Source organism: Benincasa hispida, chromosome 12 (genome assembly GCF_027475165.1).
Source record: "Benincasa hispida cultivar pf3 chromosome 12, pf3_genome.v1.1, whole genome shotgun sequence".
In the NCBI taxonomy this organism is placed as follows: Eukaryota; Viridiplantae; Streptophyta; class Magnoliopsida; order Cucurbitales; family Cucurbitaceae; genus Benincasa; species Benincasa hispida.
Genome location: NC_143489.1, coordinates 55140425 through 55163304, shown reverse-complemented (window position 1 = coordinate 55163304; position 22880 = coordinate 55140425). Strand labels below are relative to the sequence as shown.

General features: G+C 37.6%; 1 protein-coding gene across 1 annotated transcript; it reads left to right on the top strand.

The window, feature by feature from the left end:
* Nucleotides 1-10148: 10148 nt before the first annotated feature.
* LOC150032074 (uncharacterized) lies at nucleotides 10149-10505 on the top strand. The gene has a single exon (XM_090308376.1). The coding sequence runs from the start codon at nucleotides 10149-10151 to the stop codon at nucleotides 10503-10505; it is 357 nt and encodes a 118-aa protein (XP_090164502.1).
* The last annotated feature ends 12375 nt before the right edge of the window (nucleotides 10506-22880 follow it).

Sequence of the window (22880 nt, the reverse complement as noted above, 5' to 3'; positions counted from 1 at the left end):
CTTACCCAAATCTTTCATTTGGAACTGGGCAGCTAACCATTTCTTAATGTCAGTAAAAAACCTACATCATTCCCAGTGAGTAGGATATCATCCACATAGAGTACCGAGAAAGCTATTGAGCTATTGATGATTTTCTTGTAAACATAAGGCTCATCAACGTTCTGATCAAAGCCAAACGATTTGACCGCATTGGCAAACCTAATGTTCCATGATCTAGACGCTTGTTTCAACCCATAAATGGACCTATTAAGCTTGAAAACTCTTTGCTCTTGATATGGAACTACGAACCCCTCTGGTTGAGCCATGTAGATGGTCTCATCAAGATTACCATTAAGAAAGGCAGTCTTGACGTCCATTTGCCATATCTCATAATCATAAAATGTGACTATGGATAGGAGTATCCTGATAGACTTTAGCATGACAACAGATGAGAAAGTTTCCTCATAGTTCACTCCCTCGACCTGGGTATAACCCTTTGCCACGAGTCTAGCCTTAAAGGTTTGCACCTTTTTATCTACACCTCGGTTTCACTTGTAGATCCACTTACACCCTTTGGGTTTTATCCCATCAGACTGATCCATAAGCTCCCAGACTTGATTGAAGTACATAGACTCCATTTCCTGGTTTATGGCCTTAATCCACTCATCTTTGTCAACATCCTTCATTGCTTGCTTAAAAGACAATGGATCCTCGACTCTATAATTAGAAATGAAGTTCTGGGATTCAATCAAACCCATGTAGCGATCCGGTGGGTTCATAACCCTCCTACTACGTCGAGGCAGTCTCAACTCTTGAGTTGGTTGACTAGATGTACCGACATCAACAACTCTTGTTGACCTGTCAGTTTGTTCAACAACTCTTGTTGAACCCTCAGTATTCTCAGTCTCATTAGAAATCTCACATAAAACAAGCTTACTTCGTGGTTTATAATACCGGATATGGTCTTCTTCTAAGAAGATAACGTTTGTAGAAATAAACACTTTACTCTCACTCGGATCATAAAAGTATTCACCCCTCATTTCTCTGGGGTAGCCAACAAAGAGGCAAACTTTTGAACGTGGTTCTAACTTCTTTGGGTTAGTCACAAGCACATGGGTCGGACACCCACAAATCTTGAAATGGCGTAAACTACCTTTACGACCTCTCTACAAATCAAAAGATGTTTCAGAAACACTTTTCGAGGGAACATTGTTCAGAATGTAGCATGCAGTCTCCACTGCAAAACCCTAAAACAAGTCTGGAAGATGAGCATAACTCATCATAGACCGAACCATGTCTAACAAGGTTCTGTTTCTCCTTTCTGATACATCATTCTACTGAGGTGTACCTGGGGCTGAGAGTTGGGACGTAAATTCATGTTTTATCATATAGTTCTGGAATTGGAGGTCCATATACTCTCCACCCCGATGAGATCGTAGTGTTTTTATCTTCTTACCTAACAAGTTTTCAACTTCAGCCTTATACTCCTTGAACTTGTCAAGGGCTTCAGACTTACGTTGCATTAGGTAGAGGTACCCGTACCTTAGAATAATCATCTATGAAAGAGATGAAATATTCATACCCACCTCAAGCTCTAATACTCATTAGACCACAGAGGTCAGAATGTACAAGCTCCAAGGTTTCCTTAGCTTTGTAACCTTTTCCAGTAAAAGGTCGTTTGGTCATCTTGCCTTCGAGGCATGATTCACACACCGGCAAGGAGTTTTCTTCTAAACTCTTTAGAAGTCCACATTTCACGAATTACTCAATCCTATTAAGGTTGATATGATCTAACCTTAGATGCTAAAGATGGGCGTTTTCCTTATGACTAACGACCTTAGTACATATAAGTTACTTTCCATTGAACCAAAACCAATCTCCATTTCATTCTCGAAAATAAACACTTTACTCTCAGAAAAAGAGACGGTATAACTTTGTTTAATGAGACAAGAAACCAAGATTAAGTTCCTCTTGATATGAAGAACTACAAAAACATTATCCAGTAACAAACAATGTTTCTTGTCCAAAAATAACTCCAGCCGGCCTACAACAATAGTTGAAACAACCTCACTAGTACCTCTCAAAGAGTCAACTCTCTGTGACAACGTTTTCCAGGAACTAAATCCTTTGTAAGAAGAACTGACATGGTTAGTAGCACCCGAATCAAGGATCTAGACAGAATCATCATTATCTACCAAACACATCTCCATCATACTTACTGTCTTTAGACATCCTCCTCTTTTGGAGAGTAGTGGGATCAGCATCAAAACTTAAATAAGCTCTAAGTTCAATGTCAGAGAACACTTCTCGTCGATGAACTTCAACAGAGTTAGCAACACTTGCCTTCTCTTCCTGGAGTTTAACTTGGGAACTAACACTACTGGTATTGTCATCCATCCCTTTATGCTAAAAAAGTAAGAACTGACGTTCAAAGAAACCTTGCAACGAGTCCATGATCTTGCATGCAATGACCATGTTCTCAACCCTTTTAGCCAAAGCATTAGGTATGCTAGCCAAAATGTAAAGTCGGGTCAATGAATTAGCCTTAATCCACACCTCTTATGCATTACAAACACTTCGTGATGCATCAAGGGTCGGGACTTTAGGACACTTCTCAACCATGAAAAAATCGAGGTCGTTTACCACGAAATACATTTTACAAGACTCTTTCCATTGTATGAAATCAGTCAAATTAGAGGCATTTAACGAAAAATCAAACATGTTGCTGAAAACAAAAACACATTGACCTATGTTAGGTTTTAAGCAAATACCCATTGAGAAACATACATCATCCAATACAGTTTAGCAAAACTAACATGAACCCCATGTGACATCTAGTTTCGCAATGACGCTTCAAAGGTTTAGGAAAAAAGCCGTCGAAGGGTGGTCAATTTATCCCTCCTCTGAATTGAGACATTCTCAACCAGCCATTAATACTAGAACAACTCTTGCTCCTATAACGACTAGCCATCATTGATTTGGTCAAAAAATCATTAACTTATTTAACAATTTCCCGTAAGTGTGACCCGCCATTTTAGGCCCTAAAGTTCCGCCCCAAGCAGCCAATTCGAAGGGAAAAAATCCAATTGGGGCAAAAACTAAAGTGACCTTATCCATTTCTAGAGTTCACCTTGATATTGACCAATTGCACAAAACCCATCCGAAGGGGGACGCTTCTAGGGCACCACGAGGGAGTGCAGAATGATCTCACGGTGCGAACCAATGAAGAAGACCGTAGGACGTGTTGACACACACCCTTCACCCACTTACTATAAACACTATCTCCGTCCACCTTGATATTGATTCATGCAAACGCCATCCGAAAAGGGATGCTCCCAGGGCACCATAAGGCCAAACATGAATCTCACAGGGTGAACATTTGATAACTTGTAGAAATACAAGTTATTTATGCCACCTTATCTAGATATTGCGGCCAAAAGTTAGTAATTATGCGCCAATTGTATGAAAATTAACATAGTATGACAATAATTATAAATGTTTGCAATTACACCCACTAACGCCAAAAAGATGGAGGACAAGCCAAACTTTACTCTGTTTTGCAGGAGACCAAGTCACCGCTTGCGCTCAAGGCTCATGAGAAACTAATCAACGCATCTCTATCACATTGCACCCGTCGATCAACCTTGAAGAGACAATTATCGAAGTAACGGCGCAATACGACAGTCGGTCCAGAGTTATGCTTCGACCGCATGCGGTAATAAAAACAAACATCGCATGCGAACCCATGATCGAAAGATGCAGCTGAGCAATGCAAAGACGGAGGATTGAGACACGTGTACAACTAACCGTTGTGTAGATTTGACGGACCGATTGCATAACAGAAGGAATAATATCCCTCCATCTTCAGAATTTCCATAACAAAAGTGGGGACCACAAGGTCGGAGTCAAAGGATCTACTCCTATAAATACCCCAGCGAATTCAGAGAAAATTATGCTATTTGATACTGGGCTAAGTGCTGTAAGATTTTAGAGAGAAAAAGGCTGAGCTGACTGCTGAAAAGAAGAAATTCGGGAAGAGAAAGAGATAAGGCCGAGAGGTAAATCTCAGATCTAACCAGCTGTATACCCGATTAAAGCTCTGTGCAAAGACCTCTGCTATCGTTGGAGCAAGCCTGAGAGGGAAGCTCTTCCTGCCATTGAAACCATCCGATCCGGCAAGCAGATCTCCATTGAATCTGTGCCAAGACATTGGCACCGAATTGTATCTATTCTATCTCTCTTTCATTGTATCCATATTTTCTTTATCTCTTCATTCACACATCATGTATCAAACACTTAGTAGAAATATTGAATGTTTTGATAGATTTTGTTTACCGTTCTCTGTCTGTTTCTGTTCATCCATTAGTCACTTTCTTCATGATGTTTTCTTAATCCCTTGATGAGCAATATGAATCACCAAGAACTTAATATGTATTAAAGTTATAGAATACGTTTAGCTAAAGCATGCTAGACGACATCTTCACCTGTGAGAGCAGAAGTGAAGATGTCATTCTGATCTATCAAGAGAAGGTTAGAAGAGTGTGTTAACTAAAGCGAGTAGTACTTCTAGACATGGAAGCAACCTTGCGTTCATTACGTTAAACTCTGTTTCACCACAGACATGTGGGAAATGCGGCCAATCATTGAAAGGTGTACGCCAAGAGAAGAGTGGAACAATATTTATACCTTCAATTCAATTAAGAACTTGCGTTGTTTGTAATACTTATCTTTCTCTTTCTAATATGTTCACAAGACTTGTCGTCGCATTCCACATCTTTGCACAATCTTCACAGCCAGCCTTAATCCTAATATCTTGCACATAAATCTTGTATCTTGTAACATCTAGTTTAGGTTTATTGTATTTCCATGTTTTATCGCATTCTATTGTTTCCTTTATTTTACTGTAATTTACATACTATACACACTTTTATAAAGAATTGAAAAACCCGGTCGCATATACCATGAACATACCGCAATAACCGACACCACTTCCCCATGTTCAACCTCGGATCACACCGAGAAACTTGCGGTGGAATTACACTTGGTTCCATCGTAAGGAAACTTGTGACAACGTAGGGTATACTACTTGACCATCTCTAATTAACGCATAAATAGTAGTAGTATCACATCATCATGAGCATTGAATATCATACATACAAATCACGCTTCACAACATTCAGGGAGAAACGTGATTGAAATCATTGACATATCATATAAGTGGAACCAGAGATCAAGTATATTCTTCGCGCAGAGTTCATCAGGGTTAAATTAACTGGTAAAGATGTATGGCTGAAGAGAATATGGCTCCTGCTGGAAACCTGAGGGGAGATTTGCCAATGCAAGATCCTGTTTTTCTTGCCACTGATCAGAACATCCCTATGAAGGAGTATGCAATACCAGATCTTTACAATTTTTCACCAGGAATTTCAAAATCAGTAGTTGAGGGGAATGCAAGATTCGAGATAAACCAATCATGCTGAAATGATTCAAAATGTGGGACAATTAAGAGGATTACAGGGAGAAAACCTACATGCACATTTAATAAACTTCGCAGACATATGTAGCGCATTCTCTCCACCTGGTGTAACTCAAGAAAATCTTAAATTGTATCTATTCCCGTACACATTACGGGATGAAGCAAAGAAGTGGGCTCAAGCATTAGAGTCGGGCGAAATTCATGAATGGGGAAAGTTGATTGATAGGTTCATGAATAGATTCTTCCCTCCATCTGTCAACATAAGGAGGCGAAGAGAAATGTTAAATTTTAAGCAAAAAAGTTATGAAACCCTGAGCACCGCTTGGATGCGATTCTGAAAGTTAGTAAAGAACTATCCGCATATTGGGATTCCTGATAGTATCTTGATGGAAACCTTTTACAATGGCCTAGACCCATCAACACGAGCAGTTGTCGACTCTTCCACGAGGGAGGATTAATGAATAAGTCATATACTGAAGCAAAGAGCATCTTGGATCGTATATCGCGACATTCTGACGAATGGAATGATAATGGGATTGATAATGGATAGTAGAGAGGGCCGACGTGCCAACAGACACAATGAGTGCATTGATCGAGCAAATGACCACGATGACATCGCTCCTCCAGACGGTGGTTAATCAGCAAAAAACTCTCTCCCAGGGAACAGCGCAAGTTAACGCGGTGACTCATATGACCGCTATAGATTGCACTCAATGGGGAGAAGTACATCCAACAGACGTCTGCCCATAGGATCAACAACTCGTATATGCTATTTATGATGAATCATGGGGCAACAACCACAACCATGATTGAGGGAATCACCCAATTTTCAGTTGGGATGAGAATCTCTGTCACGAAGACCATAGTTTCTATCAATTTAATTATCAATAGGATCGAGGCAACCCTCCGGTCTTCACTACCCTGGATTGTAGTCCAAGTGATTTTCAGGGTACACAGCCATGCGACCAACTGTTTGCATATAATACCTCTTGCTGTACCTTGTCTCTAGAAATGTCATTGAAGCATTATATTGAACAGAGCGAGGCAATGAGACAGTCGCAGGCTGACTCTCTCAAAGAATTAGAAGACCAAATAGATCAGCTTGCAAGAGAATTAAAGAAGAAAACACCTGGTACATCACAAGAAAGTTCAGGAATATTGGGGCCAAAAGGTAAAGAAAAATGTCATGTCGTGATATTGCGGAGCGGCAGAACAACAGCTCCAATTGCGTTGAAGGTACCAGATGCGGCATCAGTACCAGCTGAATTAACTATTGATGATGACCAAGTACAAAATAATGAAAGCAACCCCAATTCAGAAGCAAGATTATTTACAAAAGATGAAGCTTCTCAAGACTTAAATTCTCAATAAACGCAACCTCTAACCAATAACGCACAGTAAGCACAGGACCTCACTAAGCAGCAAAGTGAGTAGGAAACACGCCAGGATCCTCCACCTTTCCCGTCTAGGCTGAAAAAGAAAGACGATAGTAAGCAATTTCAGAGTTTCCTGGACATTCTTCGACAGCTGCATCTTAATATTCCCTTATTAGAAGCATTAGAGCAGATGTCGAGCTATGTGAAATTTCTCAAGGATATTCTAGCCAACAAGAGAAAGATCGGAGAAAATGAAACAGTTGCACTAATATACGAGTGTAGTGCTTTGTTTCAAAATAATCTCCCTGCTAAAATGAAGGATCCTGGGACTTTTACATTACCCTGCACCATAAGAGGGAAGATGGTCGGGAACGCATTGTGTGATTTGGGGGCGAGCATAAATTTGATGCCTTTGTCAATCTTTAAGAAGCTAGACATCGACAAAGCCAGACCAACCACAATTACATTACAGTTAGCCGATAGATCAATAAAGCTTCTAGAGGGCAAGATAGAAGATGTTCTCGTGCAGGTAGACAAGTTTATCTTCCCCGCAGATTTTGTTATATTGGACTATGAGGTAGATAGAGAAATCCCTATCATCCTGGGACGCCCATTTCTCGCCATAGGGCGAGCATTGATTGATGTATAGAAGGGAGAACTGACCATTCGGGTTGATGATCAAGAGGTAAAGTTCAACGTACTCGGTGCGTTGAAATATCTAGGAGATATAGAAAACTGCCAATACATCAAGGAACTATAGGGAGAACAGCTGCATGAACCCCTAAAAGAAATGGAGGAGGAAGATTTTGAAGATGACGCATTAGTGAAGGAAGATTGCGCCGCAATTCATGCTGAATCTAATTTCAAACCACTCAAGTTATCTAAACGGACTTTGTAGTGTATTAAGCCATCATTAGAAGAGCCTCCTGTGTTAGAGTTAAAGCCGTTGCCCGTACATTTAAAGTATGCTTACTTAGGAAGTAACGACATGTTACCTGTTATCATCTCTACATCACTAAGTAAAGAGAAAGAAAATGCTCTCATACGGATCCTAATAAACAACGCAAAAGCCTTAGGATGGACCTTGGCAAATATTCGAGGAATCAGCCCCTCGAATTTCATGCACAAGATTCGTCTAAAGGAAGGAAAGAATGGATCAGTAGAAAGGCAGCGTCGCTTAAACCCTTCCATGAAGGAGGTTGTAAAAAAAGAAATAATGAAGTGGCTGGACGCTGGTGTCATCTACCCAATATCCGATAGCAGCTGGGTAAGCCTAGTGCAGTGTGTTCCAAAGAAAGGGGGGATGACAGTCATCACCAATGTCAAGAATGAATAGGTTCCCACAACTACGGGGTGGATAATCTGCATGGACTATTGCAAGCTAAATTTGGCCACTAAAAAGGACCACTTTCCACTCCCGTTCATTGCCCAAATGTTGGACAGACTTGCGGGGAACGAATTTTTCTGCTTTCTTGATGGCTATTCAGGGTATAACCAAATAGTAATTGCGCCGGAGGATCAGGATAAGACAACTTTCACGTGCCCATTTGGTACGTTCGCATTTCGATGCATGCCACTTGGACTCTGTAATGCACCAGGCACTTTTCAAAGATGCATGATGGCAATATTTTCGGATTACTTGGAAGAGTCAGTCGAAGTTTTCATGGATGATTTCTCAGTTTTTGGCAGTAACTATGACTCCTATTTGACCAACCTTGAAAAAGTCTTGAAGAGATGCGTAGAAAAAATTCTTGTACTGAATTGGGAAAAATGCCACTTCATGGTGGAGGAAGGAATAGTTCTGGGTCACAAAATCTCCAAGGCAGGATTGGAAGTTGATCAAGCAAAAATCGACGCAATTTCTAAATTACCCCCACCAGTGAATGTAAAGACACTAAGGAGCTTTCTGGACCACGCGGGATTTTATAGAAGATTTATTCGCAACTTCTCTCAGATCGTAAGACCCCTTAGTGCACTTCTTGAAGTTGACCGCGAGTATAAGTTTGATGCTGCCTGCACTAAAGCATTTAACACATTAAAAGATGCACTTATCTCCACTCCAAATTTGATTGCCCCAGATTGGACGTAACCCTTTGCATTGATGTGTGATGCTAGCGGATATGCTGTGGGCAACGTTTTAAGTCAGCGCCGGGAGAAGGTTTTGCATCCCATTTATTATGCGAGTAAAACACTGAACGACGCACAAGAGAACTATACGACCACAGAAAAAGAATGCTTGCAGTGGTATTTGCACTGGAGAAGTTTCGACAGTACCTGATCGAAACAAATGTGGTGGTGTATACAGATCACTCTGAAATTAAGTATTTAATGATGAAGAAGGATGCAAAACCAAGATTGATACGGTGGGTGTTGCTCCTGCAAGAGTTTGACCTGGAAATTAAATATAGGAAGGGCACCGAGAACCAAGTCACAGATCATTTGTCAAGACTAGAAAACGGCGAGGTTTAAGGGACAGAAAAAGACATTGAGGAAAGATTCCCTGATGAGCTGCTGATGGCAGTAGGCATTAATGTCCCTTGGTATGCGGGCATAGTAAACTTTATAGTTTACGGTCAATTATCGGATGATTATACCTACCGGCAGAAGAAGAAGCTAAGACATGATGTAAAATTCTATTTTTGGGATGATCCATTCCTGTATCGACAAGGACCTGATCATATCATACGTCGATGTGTCCCTGAGCACGAAGCCAAGAGCATTTTAGAACTCTGTCATGAGTCCCCACATGGAGGACATTTTGGGGGGCAAAGGACTGCAACAAAAGTCTTACAGTGCGGCTACTTTTAGCCAACTCTGTTCAAAGATGCCCATGCCCATGTTATAAAATGCGATAAGTGCCAAAGGACAGGGAATTTGTCCAAAAGAAATGAAATGTCATTGACGTCAATCTTAGAAGTTGAATTATTTGACATATGCGGAATTAACTTCATGGGCCCGTTTCTACCATCTGAAGGTCATCAATATATTCTGGTTGCGGTTGACTATGTTTCAAAATGGGTTGAGGCCATCGCATGTGCCAAGAACAACGCAACCACTGTGGCAAAGTTTTTGAAGAAGAATATTTTTGTGTGCTATGGAACGCCACGTGCCTTAATCAGTGATGAGGGCTCTCATTTCATCAATCGTATAATTGCTAACCTACTGACTAAATTCAACATTAGCCATCGAGTGGCAACCACATACCACCCACAGACTAATGGGCAGGCAGAAATTTCCAACATAGAGATCAAAACTATCTTGGAGAAGGTAGTTAATACTACCAGGAGGGATTGGTCAACCAAGCTTGACGAAGCATTATGGGCTTACCGGACTACCTACAAAACACCAATGGCATGTCCCCGTACGCCTTGGTCTTTGGAAAAGCTTGTCATCTGCCGCTTGAGTTAGAACACAAGGCAATGTGGGCATGCAAGAAGCCGAAGTTCGATTTAGCTAGTGCGGGGGAAATCCGGAAGTTACAATTGAATCAGTTGATCGAATGGCGAAGGGATGCCTATGAGAATGCCAAGATATATAAGGAGAAAATGAAGAAATGGCATGATAAACAGATCAACGACCGGACATTCACCGAAGGTCAGCAGGTAGTGCTATTCAATGCATGTCTGCGACTATTTCCTGGGAAGCTGAAGTCTCATTGGTCCGAGCCATTCTAGATCAAGACCATCTTTCCCCATGGCGCAGTGGAATTAACAACTTTAGATGGGAGCAATGCATTCAAAGTCAATGGTCAGCGGATCAAACCCTATTATGGAGGTGACTTCGATCGGCGCATGGACACCATTGATTTGGGAAAGCAGGATTAAAATGCCTGCAGGGAAAGTGATTGCGGTAACTCTGAGAACTTCTTTCAGTCAGCCTTCCCATCTATGTTTACTTGCCTTCTTTACAGCTTTCTTTTATCATTTTTTTCATGTTGTAATTGTTATTTAGTAGAAGTAGTCGTTAATGCTCTAAGAGTTTCATGTCGCATATGTTTCCTTACATTACATGTAGTAGCATTGGGCACATGTTTTTGTAAATGTTGGATAAATTAATCTCGTCAACTTGAGGTAGGAAGAGAGGAAAATAAACTGGCATATAACGAAAGGAAGCTCTTCCTGTCATTGAAACCATCCGATCCGGCAAGCAGATCTCCATTGAATCTGTGCCAAGACATTGGCACTGAATTGTATTTGTTCTATCTCTCTTTCATTGTATTCCATATTTTCTTTATCTCTTCATTCACACATCATGTATCAAACACTTAGTAGAAATATGAATGTTTCGATAGATTTCATTTACCATTCTCTGTCTGTTTCCGTTCACCCAATTTTCTTCATGATGTTTTCTTAATCCCTTGATGAGCAATATGAATCACCAAGAACTTAATATGTATTAAAGTTATAGAATACATTTAGCTAAAGCATGCTAGACGACATCTTCACCTGTGAGAGCAGAAGTGAAGATGTCATTCTGATCTATCGAGAGAAGGTCAGAAGAGTGCGTTAACTAAAGCGAGTAGTACTTCTAGACATGGAAGCAACCTTGCATTCGTTACGTTAAACTCTATTTCACCATAGATATGTGGGAAACGCTGCCGATCATTGAAAGGTGTATGTCAAGAGAAGAGCAGAACAATATTTATACCTTCAATTCAATTAAGAACTTGTATTGTTTGTAATACTTATCTTTCTTTTTCTAATCTTTTCACAAGACTTGTCGTCACATTCCGCATCTTTGCACAATCTTCACAGCCAATCCTAGTATCTTGCACATAAAGCCTGTATCTTGTAACATTTAGTTTAGGTTTATTGTATTTCCATGTTTTATCGCATTCCACTGCTTTCCTTTATTTTACTGTAATTTACATACTGTACACACTTTTATAAAGAATTGAAAAACCTGGTCGCATATACAATGAACATACCGCAATAACCGGCACCACTTCCCCGTGTTCGACCTCGGACATCGAGAAACTTATGGTGGAATTACACTTCGTTCCATCGTAAGGAAACTTGTGACAACGCAGGGCATACTACTTGAGCATCTCTAATTAACGCATAAATAGTAGTAGTATCGCATCATCATGAGCATTGAATATCATACATACAAATCACGCTTCACAACATTCAGGGAGAAACGTGATTGGAATCGTTGACATATCATATATATCTCTTGCTCATAGTGAATATTTTATAACCTAAGGTTTAGTTTACTTAGAAAAAATATGGCTAAGAATTTTAACTAAGTGACTTATTAGGTTTGCCAAAGAATAACTTTTACCTTGGATAATTGAACAACTTTTGATCATCATCTATTAAACTCTTTAACGAAGTATTTGACCAACTGTCGCATGCTTGCAGAAAATCTATCTAATTCACCTTTCTAGGTAGGTTCTCGAGTAGGGGTGTTCCGTTTTCGTCAGCTTAAGTACCCCAGCCTAGACAAAACCCACCTTAGACAAAAGGTCACTTATAGATAAATTTAATACAATTTTAATCTTTTATGCCAATCAATTTAATCCCATTAAACCGATTTAAAAAGATTAAACTAGGTTGCTAATCCCATTAGAACCTTGAACTTAGGTCTATCTCAATCCAATTTTAAAACCTTTTTAAAACATGAGTTCGCCTAAGTTCGCATGCAACTCTTTCTTATCGATTTTAGTTCTAATTTTTATTTTAACGTTTATAACAGAAACAACCAAACCATTCACAATGCAAAGCAAAAACATACAAGGCATTCATAACTTTTACAAACAACCTAAGTGTCATGCTCCATGCATTGTTCATTCATTGCTACTTTTATATATAACACTTATACAAATAAGCAACGAACCAAGCAAAACATGCTTCCATTCACCCTTATATTATAATGCTTATAATATAAAGATGATGCATGAATATGCTCACTACATGCATAAATATAACTCTTATATTTCATGATCATGCGCATGCTCTCTTTTAATTTCATCATGCTATATTATAACACTTATAATACATGATGCAAATTGCACAATCTAGAGTGGGTTTCAAATCTATATGTCATATATTATGCCATATAAACTGCATACATCTCATGTATATTAAAAAAAAATTGATGAACTGGGATAATTTGCCTCAAATCCTCAAAACTATAGCTAACTATTACAAAAACAAAGAGTCTTCGGTTCAAACAGGAGAACTGGGTCTTGAACCATCCGATCGAAGTCCGTGTCTCCACTGATTCTGTACCAAACCCATGCGATCGTCAACGTGGAAGAGTAAACACTTTACTCAATCGTTTACCAATGCTTCCAGAGCTAAACGATTATTTAGCAATGATCGTGTACCTTTTACTATGCGATGAAGCATAAGGTACGTGATCGTGCAGCGCGCAACGCACAACGTAAACCTTAAATGATCATCTAAACGACAACGCTGCAGTGAAGCACAATCGTCTAAACGATTGCTGAGCAAGTGCCTAATTGTCGTATACTGCGTGATCGTGTAGTTAGTGACTATATGATGAGGCCTGCTAACTACATGATCATTTAGTGCGCGCGTCTTTTATTAAATGATGAGCATTATATGCTCCCACTCGATCGTTTACCTCTAGTGTCTACGCGATCAGGCAACCAACACTACGCGATAGAGCAAACACTTTTCCCCATCATTTAGTACTAGCTAAACGATCGTTTAGTAAATACTACACGTTCGTATAGAAAAATCTACACAATCGTTTAGCCAAATCCCAACGATCGTTTACCTGAGGTTACACAATACGACCAACTCTTGGTTTTCTTCCTCGTTGAGAACCGCATCTTCATGCTTTGAAACTTCATCACGAACGACTCGAAAAACTCATACACTTTGAATTGCAGACTCGATTGCATTTTAATTATGCCTAAAAACATAGGGGCCCTCACAAATTAACACTTTTTAATCCAAAGAAAGCTTTAAACATAGGCAATTAACTCATAAACATTCATCAACGCCATCCATAAACGCATTTAACAATTAAATGCAATACAGAAAATCCACCACGTCTGTAAAAGAAGTTCAAAACAGAAGTGAAATTTGGAATATCAGAACAACCTGGGTCGGATACTAATTGAAGGAAATCAGACATGAGGATTTCCATGAGTAGCGGAATGATCGTTCCAAATTCCATTCAAAATTGAACTTTGACAATTACAGTCAAGAAACGGAAACTTACAGGCCACGCACAATACGAAATTACAACATGTTTTTCAATAAGATCAAGGGTAAGATTATACATACATTTGAGGACTCATCTTCAAAATCCCTTGATCATGAACACTTGTTCAGCCTTCAAGACAGAAACACACGAACGCTCGAACACTACGACCGCAACACAACACGATCGATTAATAAACACGAACTCAACGATCTCCAAGATCACGAACACAGTGAACGACCTCCAAAAACCTCGATCTCAGTCGAGTTAAGTAAGACACCACCACAATGGCTACCTTGGTATTCTCGGTGTGAGAATCCAGAAGTGTGGGCTCTGTGTGGACTTGGTTAGAGGAAGAGACTGAAGGAATAACAATCGTGTAGACGATTGAGAAAGTGGGAGATAAGAAGAGTTTATCGTATAGACGATGCTCAACGTTTAGAAGAAGGAAAGTTATCATCTAATAAAAGCCCCACGATTGTTTAGATGATGACCAGCTGAGTGAACTATCCTGTAGTGTCACTTCATAATCGTTTAGTCCCTCTTTAGCTATCATTTAGTGAATCCAATTCACTTGACAACAATTCCATGAGTTTTTCCGAGATTGGAAACTCTTACAAATCTCAAATCTTACTTAATTTAGGAAAATATTTTTCCTTTTATCTCATGGTTACCATGAAAACCACCAAAAACCTCCCATTAAATTGGTTTTAAGAGAAAAAAATATAATTATCCAATAATTAATACTATTATAATAAATATGCTAACCAACTTACCATATTATATTTATAACCTATAGTTTTAATATTTCATCTCATGAAACATATAAACCATAGTTCTTTTTCTATTTCATGGTACTTAATGTAAATCTCATGTACATTAATCCTCCACTTGATGTATATCATACATCACACCGATCATATCAAATATAATCGAATTTCCTCTCATGAATTTGAACAATTCAAATCAACACCAAGAACTGATTCTTAACTTGAATCCATTGAGCTACTAAGGGGACCTTATAGACCTGTAGCTTGAAGCTCCAACGGTACGTGAATAACTGAGTAAACTCTTTAGACACGAGATCCACCATCCGTTAACTACCAGGCACTCCACAAAAAACAGACAGATGAACTCTTCTTACTATAGATATATTTTGTGTCTATATCAACCAATCAATAGTGCGATAACCCTTCACAGATCGCTCGTAAGTATAATTGAGCCAATGACAGTTATGCCTCTATAGTTACATTTAACTCTTTAAATACCACTGATCCCTCTAATGAACATAAGTCATAGTTCTACTATGACCTCTCTTCCAAAGAGAAGTTGTGGCCACTATGTTCAAGACCCGAAATCAGCCCTTAAGGGAGCAATCTATCTACTTACCCCTGCTTCAAGGAAAGAGTGAATTTCATCTTGTGTAACTGAGTTCCCAGCTCCCAAATCAGATAAATCTCCAAAAAGGTAGGCATGTTGAGTTGGCAATCTGGCCACTCTCACCCATACTAATCAAAGGGCTGCTCTCAAAGGCAGGAGTTTCTAAAACACTCAAGATTGAGGTCATGTCACCTATGGTTGTTTAGGTGAGATGCAAGTCTCAAGTATCAACGGTGTTATATAAAGAGACTAGTCATCTCGTGGTCCAATCTTATACAAACTCTTTGTATAGGACACCCCCGCTCATATGTCTCCACATGAATGGTCAAGATCTACCATCTGTAATAGTTCACAATACTTGCAAAACTCTAAAAAGCGGGTCGTATCCATAGTATCATCAGGATCAGGTATCCCTTAATCCTTATACTACATACCTATTTAGGTTATCACTTAAGGCATGATCCACTTGTATATCTCATATACATGCTTAAGTTTACATATAATAACCATGGAGCTTTGTTTATTGGATATGAGTAATGCCAAATTAAGTAACTCTTATTTTATTCATAACAATGTGTATAATTTACAAACTACGAGTCTTCGGGAGAATTAGGACACCAATCCTAACACATGTATCATATAATATAAGTGTTATACTATATTCTTGCGTGCATAAATAACATAGTCGTGCATCATTTATATTATAATAGTTATAATATATAGTTTGGATGTATGGATGCAATGTATGTTATTTATTTCATTACTTTAGAATATAAGTGTTATATGTATATAGTAATGAAATGGGAATTGCATGATGCATGATATTATTTTAAATAATTTTATAAACATTACAATTTTAAAAAGTATGTCATTCAATGCAAATTTTGGTTTTAATTTGTTTCATTTTATAATCTTTATGACGAAATGAAATAAAAAATTAAAATCAATAATTTAGAATTGCATTGAAGCTTAGGTAAAATCATTTTTTAAAATAGTTTTAAAATTTGATTCACATAGACCTAAGTTCACAAAGATCTAATGAGATTAGAAATTAGATTAATCTTTCTAATCAGTTTAATAGGATTAAATTGGTTTTAATAAAAGACTAAATTTGTAGCAAATGTATCTATAAGGGACCTTTTATCTAAGGCTAGTTCTGTCGAGGCTGGGGTATTTAAGTTGATGAAAACGTAACACCCTTACTTGAGAACTAAACTAGAAAGGTGAATTAGAGAGATTTGCTACAAGCATGCAATTACTAATTAAGATTTGTTAAAGTGTTTAACAAACATTAAACAAAATTATTTAACTACCCAAAGTAAATATTACTTTTTGGCAAACTTAAACAATCACTTATTAAAAATAATTAGTCGTATTTTTGCTAAGTAAAATAAACCCTAGGTTATTGAAATAATCAGTGGGAGGAAGAAGATCTATATGATACGTCAATTTTTTCACTCACATTTCTCCTTTAATGTTCACACCGTGAGACTCATGCTTGGTCTTAAGGCGTCCTGTGAGCATCCCCCTTTGGATGGTATTTGCATGAGTCAATATCAAGGTGAATGTAGAGAGTATTTATAGTAAATGGGAGGGGGATATGTGTCAACATGTCCTATGGTCTCCTTCGTGGTTTGCACCATGAGATCTTCTTGAAGGAACTCTATGAGGAGAGAACCTTGAGTGGAAGCAAGATTGTCCCAAATCCATTTTTCATTGAATGTAAGTTTTACAGTAAATCAAGTATAAGACATGCATTTACATAAATTACAGCATGCTTTAATAAAGAAAAACTTGGGGTTTTAGAAACCCTTACCTTTGAAGGCTATTCTTCAAGAATCCCTCGAATAAGTCACGAACAGATCTCCTTCTACAAAATGTAAACCACCAAACGGAGCCTCCTGTATTCTCCTTAGAGATTAAGAATGGCAAGAGGTGTGGGCTCCTCCTTAAGGTTTTGGAAGAGGGAAGGAGAGGGAGAGGGGGAGAGGGAGGAGAAGAACTTTTCTTCTCTTTTCATTTTTTTCAGAGAGAACTATTCTCTCGGTATTTCCTAGAGGAAGATGAATTAGCACCATCCCTCTCTCTGACCTCTCTTATCACATATTTGGTTGAGAGAAATTAGAGGGAGGGAGTTTAATTAATTAATATTAATTTAATAAAAATAAACTAATAATAATTATACATATAATAACAACCTTATTATATGTATATAAACTATATGTTATATCACATGTAACACATAATCTATAGTTACATATTGTATCAAATACAATATAACCTATAGATGTATTTTCTCTTTGTTGGGGTTGATGCCCTAAATCTCGTAGGGTCCTATAGTTTATAAACATTGTTGAACAAACTCTTTATGTAATTAATAAAATATTTGATATTTTATTCATTGTCTATAAAATATATGATATTTTAGTTGCATTAACCATAACCCAATAAACTAACATCCAAGGTTATCTTTGTAACTTAAACATGTATGTGGAGACATACGGGTGGATCATGTTTAAGTGATAACCTAAATGGTCTGTGGTAAATGTGTTCGGTTTTATGTCCTAAAACTCGTGGTTTGTAAATAGTCAAACTTATTCTGAAAATTCCATAAGTTGTTATTGAATATATGAATTGCTTATTTCGTTTTAGAAATAAATCCAATAAACCAAATAGATCCATGATTATTACATGAGTACTTGAACTTCATGTAGAGACATAAAAGTGGATCAGGTTTGAGTAAATAGTCAAAATGATCTATAGTATATGGATAAGGTTGGGTATCTTATTCTCGTACACTATTGGATGCGACCTAATCTGTAGTTGTTACAAAGAGTTGTAAAGTGCTATAGACGATGTGATTCTAATTCGTACATGTTATGACATGAGGAGTGGGGGCGTCTTGTGCAATGAGTTTGTACAAGATCGAACCACGAAATTAGCATTCTTACTTTATAGCGTTGTTTACTGTTTAAGACTAACTATTTCACAGTGATGACCTAGGTAACTTGACCTTAATTCTGAGCTACCTGTGAACTCCTATTTATTTGAGATTATCCTTAGATTTGCATAGGTGAGGGTTGACTCAACATCGTTGGCTCAATAAACCTCCATTCCAAGGGTAAGACTGGGTAGATAGCTGGGGACATAGGGTGTAAGATGAAATTTGCTCCTACCCGCTTTCAGGAATAGTAGAGAGGTTGTTCCCTTAAGTGCTGACTCCAGGTCTTGAACAAGGGGTCCCACCCCTCTCATTGGCTCGAGAGGGACTCAGTTTGTTGATTGGATCACAAACCAATTGTTCATTAGAGGATTAGTGAGACTTAAGGAACAAAAGGTAATCTCAGGGGTAAAATAGACATTTGACTCAACCGTTATTACGAACAACCTGTGAAGGGTTAACTTACTAATCATGGTTACATCGAGTGGACATAATATATCTACAGTGAGGGGAGTGCAACTATGGGCTTTAGTGGAACGACCCATTAGTTAACGAAGGGGGTTAATTTGGTGTAAAGAGTTTAGCCAATAAATCTCGGATTGTTGGAGCCCATGATCTGCAAGTCCACGAGGTCCCCCTACTAGCTCGTAAATGGATTAGCCTTAGAGTAGCGTGATAAGTTAATTTGAAACGGTCAAATTAGAATTAAGGGAACTAATAATTATATGTGTTATAATTACGTGTTTAATTTTAGAATTAAACGGAATTGGAGAATTAATTAATATTTAAATATGATTTAAATATTAAATTCATGAATATGGATTCATGAGGTGGAATTTGTGTAAAATTAATTTAATATTTGATATTAAATTAATTAGAATGAATTAAATTGTTTAATTAATTATATATTATTAATTTTATTAGAAAATTAATTTATGAAATTAATTTTGTAAAATAATAAAGTTTTAAATTGTGAAATCAAAATTGATTTTGGAAATCATTTTGAAATTGGAAAAAAATTGAAAAACACAACAAACGAAAAGTGGGAGAAATCCACTTTCACAACTTAGTAGCTCACTCAATGCTCACTTGAATCTTGATTCAATCTTCCAAGTATGAGGTGCTCTTCATGAAGCCTTCTTCATTGCATGATTGTCCTACAATAAATAGAGAAGATTGAAGTGGAAATCGGGTATACAAAATTTGATGAACTTGCTAAAGTTTTGTTGAAAACTTGTGAGGTTGAAGAAGGTGTTCTTCCATGGTGCATCAATGAGCTTCTTCTCCAAATTCCCTTTATTCAAGCTTATTTTGAGTCCCTCAACTCAATCTAAGGCTCCAAGAGAATAGTAGGGAAGGCCTTGAGGTGGTTCACAAGAAGATTTGGAGAAGATTTACAGCTGAATTCGAGTTTCAAGAGGTTCTACAAAGGTATATCTTGAAAGTCTTTTATTATTGTATGAGCATGTTGTATTTATAGTCAAAATTAATGAATTAGAATGCTTATTGATCCTTGTTGCTTCCGCTGCATGCTGATATACTCCTATAAGATGGATAAGGCTGGGTGCCTTATCCTAGTGACACTACGAGTATGACCCGTTTTGTAGGTGTTACAATTGTTATAAAGTGCTACAAATGATCTGATCCTGATCATTCATGAATAGACATGCGAGTGGGGATATTCTATACAAAGAAGTTTGTATAAGACCGGACCACGAAATGTTTAGTCTCATTATATAACGTCGTTCATAATAGAGACTTACATTTCACCAGGATGACCATAGGTAACATGACCCGAATCTTGTGTAAGTTGTGAACTTTTGCTTGTGAGGACGGTTCTTTGATTTGTGTGGGTGAGAGTGGCCAGATCATCGACTCAACAAGCCTATCATTTTGGGGATTCGTCTAATTGGGGAGTTGAGAACACAACTACACAAGATGGAATTTACTTCTTCCCCAAGGCAGGGTTAAGTAGATGATGTTTCCTTAAGGGCTGATTCCGGGTTTTGAATAATATGTCGACACACTATCTCTTGGCCCGAGAGGGGTTTAGTCATAGTAAGACTATGATCTATTGTTCATTAGAGGGATCAGTGGTACTTAAGGAGTTAGATGTAACTACAGGGAGAAAATGGTCATTTGGTCCAGCTGTAATTACGAGCGATTTGTGAAGAGTCATCATATTGTTGATTGGTTATATCCAATGGACACAGAAATATATTTGTAGTGCGAATAGTGCAGCTATAAGTCTTTAGTAGAGTGTCCGACAGTTAACGGATGGTGAATATATTGGGTTTTATGTCCTAAAACTCATGGTTTGTAAACAATAAACTTATTCTGAAAATTCAATAAGTTGTTATTGAATATATGAATTGCTTATTTTGTTTTAGAAATAAATCCAATAAATTAAAAGATCCATGACTATTACATGAGTACTTGAACTTTATGTGGAGACATAAAATTGTATCAGGTTCGAGTACATAGTCAAAATGATCTATAGTATATGAATGAGGTTGGGTGCTTTATTCTGGTAACATTATCGGATACGGCCCACTCTGTAGTTGTTACAAAGAGTTATGAAGTGCTACAGACAATGTGATCCTAATTCGTATATGTTATGACATGAAGAGTGTGGGTGTCCTGTTCAATGGGTTTGTACAAGATCGGACTACAAAATCAGTCACTCTTACTTTACAATGATGTTTACTATTTAAGACTGACTATTTCAAAGCGATGGCCTAAGTAACTTGACCTTAATCCTGAGCTAACTATGAACTCCTATTTATCCGGGATCCTTAGATTTGCATAGGTGAGGGTTGGCTCAACAGCATCGGCTCAATAAGCCTCCCATGTCAGGGGTAAGACTAGGTAGATAGCTGGTGACATAGGGTGCAAGATGGAATCCACTCCTACCCACTTTCAAGGATAGTAGAGAGGTTGTTCCCTTAAGTAGGGGTGCGAAATCCCCGATTTGATCGATTATGGGGGTCAAACTGGGGATTTAAATTGGATCCCCAGTCGGGGACGGGGCGGGGAGAGGATCCCCGCCCCGTCCCCAACCCCGAACCCGATCCCCACCCCCACCCTGATTTTTTTAATTACTAACATCTATATAATATATAATAATATAATAATAATAATAATTAAAAGTAATAAAAAATTGAAACAATATAAAAGCTACTTTTAATTATAATTTTTTCTAATTTTAAATTATTATATATATATATATATATATATAAACCACTAAAACAGTAGCTTCAAGCTATTATTTTAGTTAGTTTTTAAATTTTTTTAATAAAAAAAATTAAAAATACTTTTTTAATTGTTAATTTAAATAAATATATCTAAAAATAATATTAATTTATTATCTAAAATTCACAATTTCAATATAAATACTAATTTAAGTTAATTTTAAATAATAAAACAAAAAATGGGGATTTTTCCCAGCGGGGACCCAAATCCTCGACCCCGACCTCGACCCCCCAAAATAGGGAATGAGGCGAAGACGGGGATTAAAAATCCTCACGGGGATGGGGATAGGGAATGCATCTCTGCCCTGCCCCGACCCCGTTGCCATCCCTACCCTTAAGTACTGACTTAGGGTCTTGAACAAGGGGCCCCACCCTCTCATTGGCCTGAGAGTGACTTGATTTGATGATCGGATCACAAACCAATTGTTCATTAGAGGATCAGTGGAACTTAAGGAACAAGAGGTAATCTCGGGGGTAAACCAGCCTTTTGACCCAGCCATTATAACGAACAACCAGTGAAGGGTTAACTTACTAATCATAGTCATATCGAGTGGACACAATATATCTACAGTGAGGGGAGTACAACTACTGGCTTTAGTAGAGTGACCCAGTAGTTAACGAATGCGGGTTAATTCAGTGTAAAGAGTTTAGCCAATTAATCTCGGATCATTGGAGCCCATGATCTAGGTCCACTAGGTCCCCCTACTAGCTCATAAATGGATTAGCCTTAGAGTAGCGTGATAAATTGATTTGAAACGTTCAAATTAGAATTAAAGGGAATTAGTAATTATATGTGATATAATTACATGTTTAATTTTGGAATTAAAAATAATTGGAGAATCAATTAATATTTAAATATTAAATTCATGAATAAGGATTCATGATGATAGTGGAATTGGTAATTAATTAATTTAATATTTGATATTAAATTAATTAGAATTAATTAAATTGTTTAATTAATTATTAATTTTATTAGAAAAAATAATTTTGAAAGAATTTTTGTAAAATTAATATAATTTCAATTTTAAATGTAAAACTAAAAATTGAAATTATAGTATTTTTGAAATTTGTTTCAAAATTGGAAGAATTAAGAAAATTGAAAAATCCCAAAAGAGGGGTTTTCCCACTTTCTTTCAAAGTAGCTCACACATAATTCCATTTTATTTTAGCTCAGATTCTCAAGCAGCTGTTGTAATCCATGCATGCTTTCTCTTTGCATGAAAGTCATGCAATATAAGCTTGAAATCTGAGTGGAAATTGAGCATGCAATCAGTTGAAAATTTGCTGAAAAATAGTGT

Bases quoted from the DNA above. Each gene is read 5' to 3' on its own strand.
- LOC150032074 (XM_090308376.1), top strand. From the start codon at position 10,149: ATGGGCTTACCGGACTACCTACAAAACACCAATGGCATGTCCCCGTAC.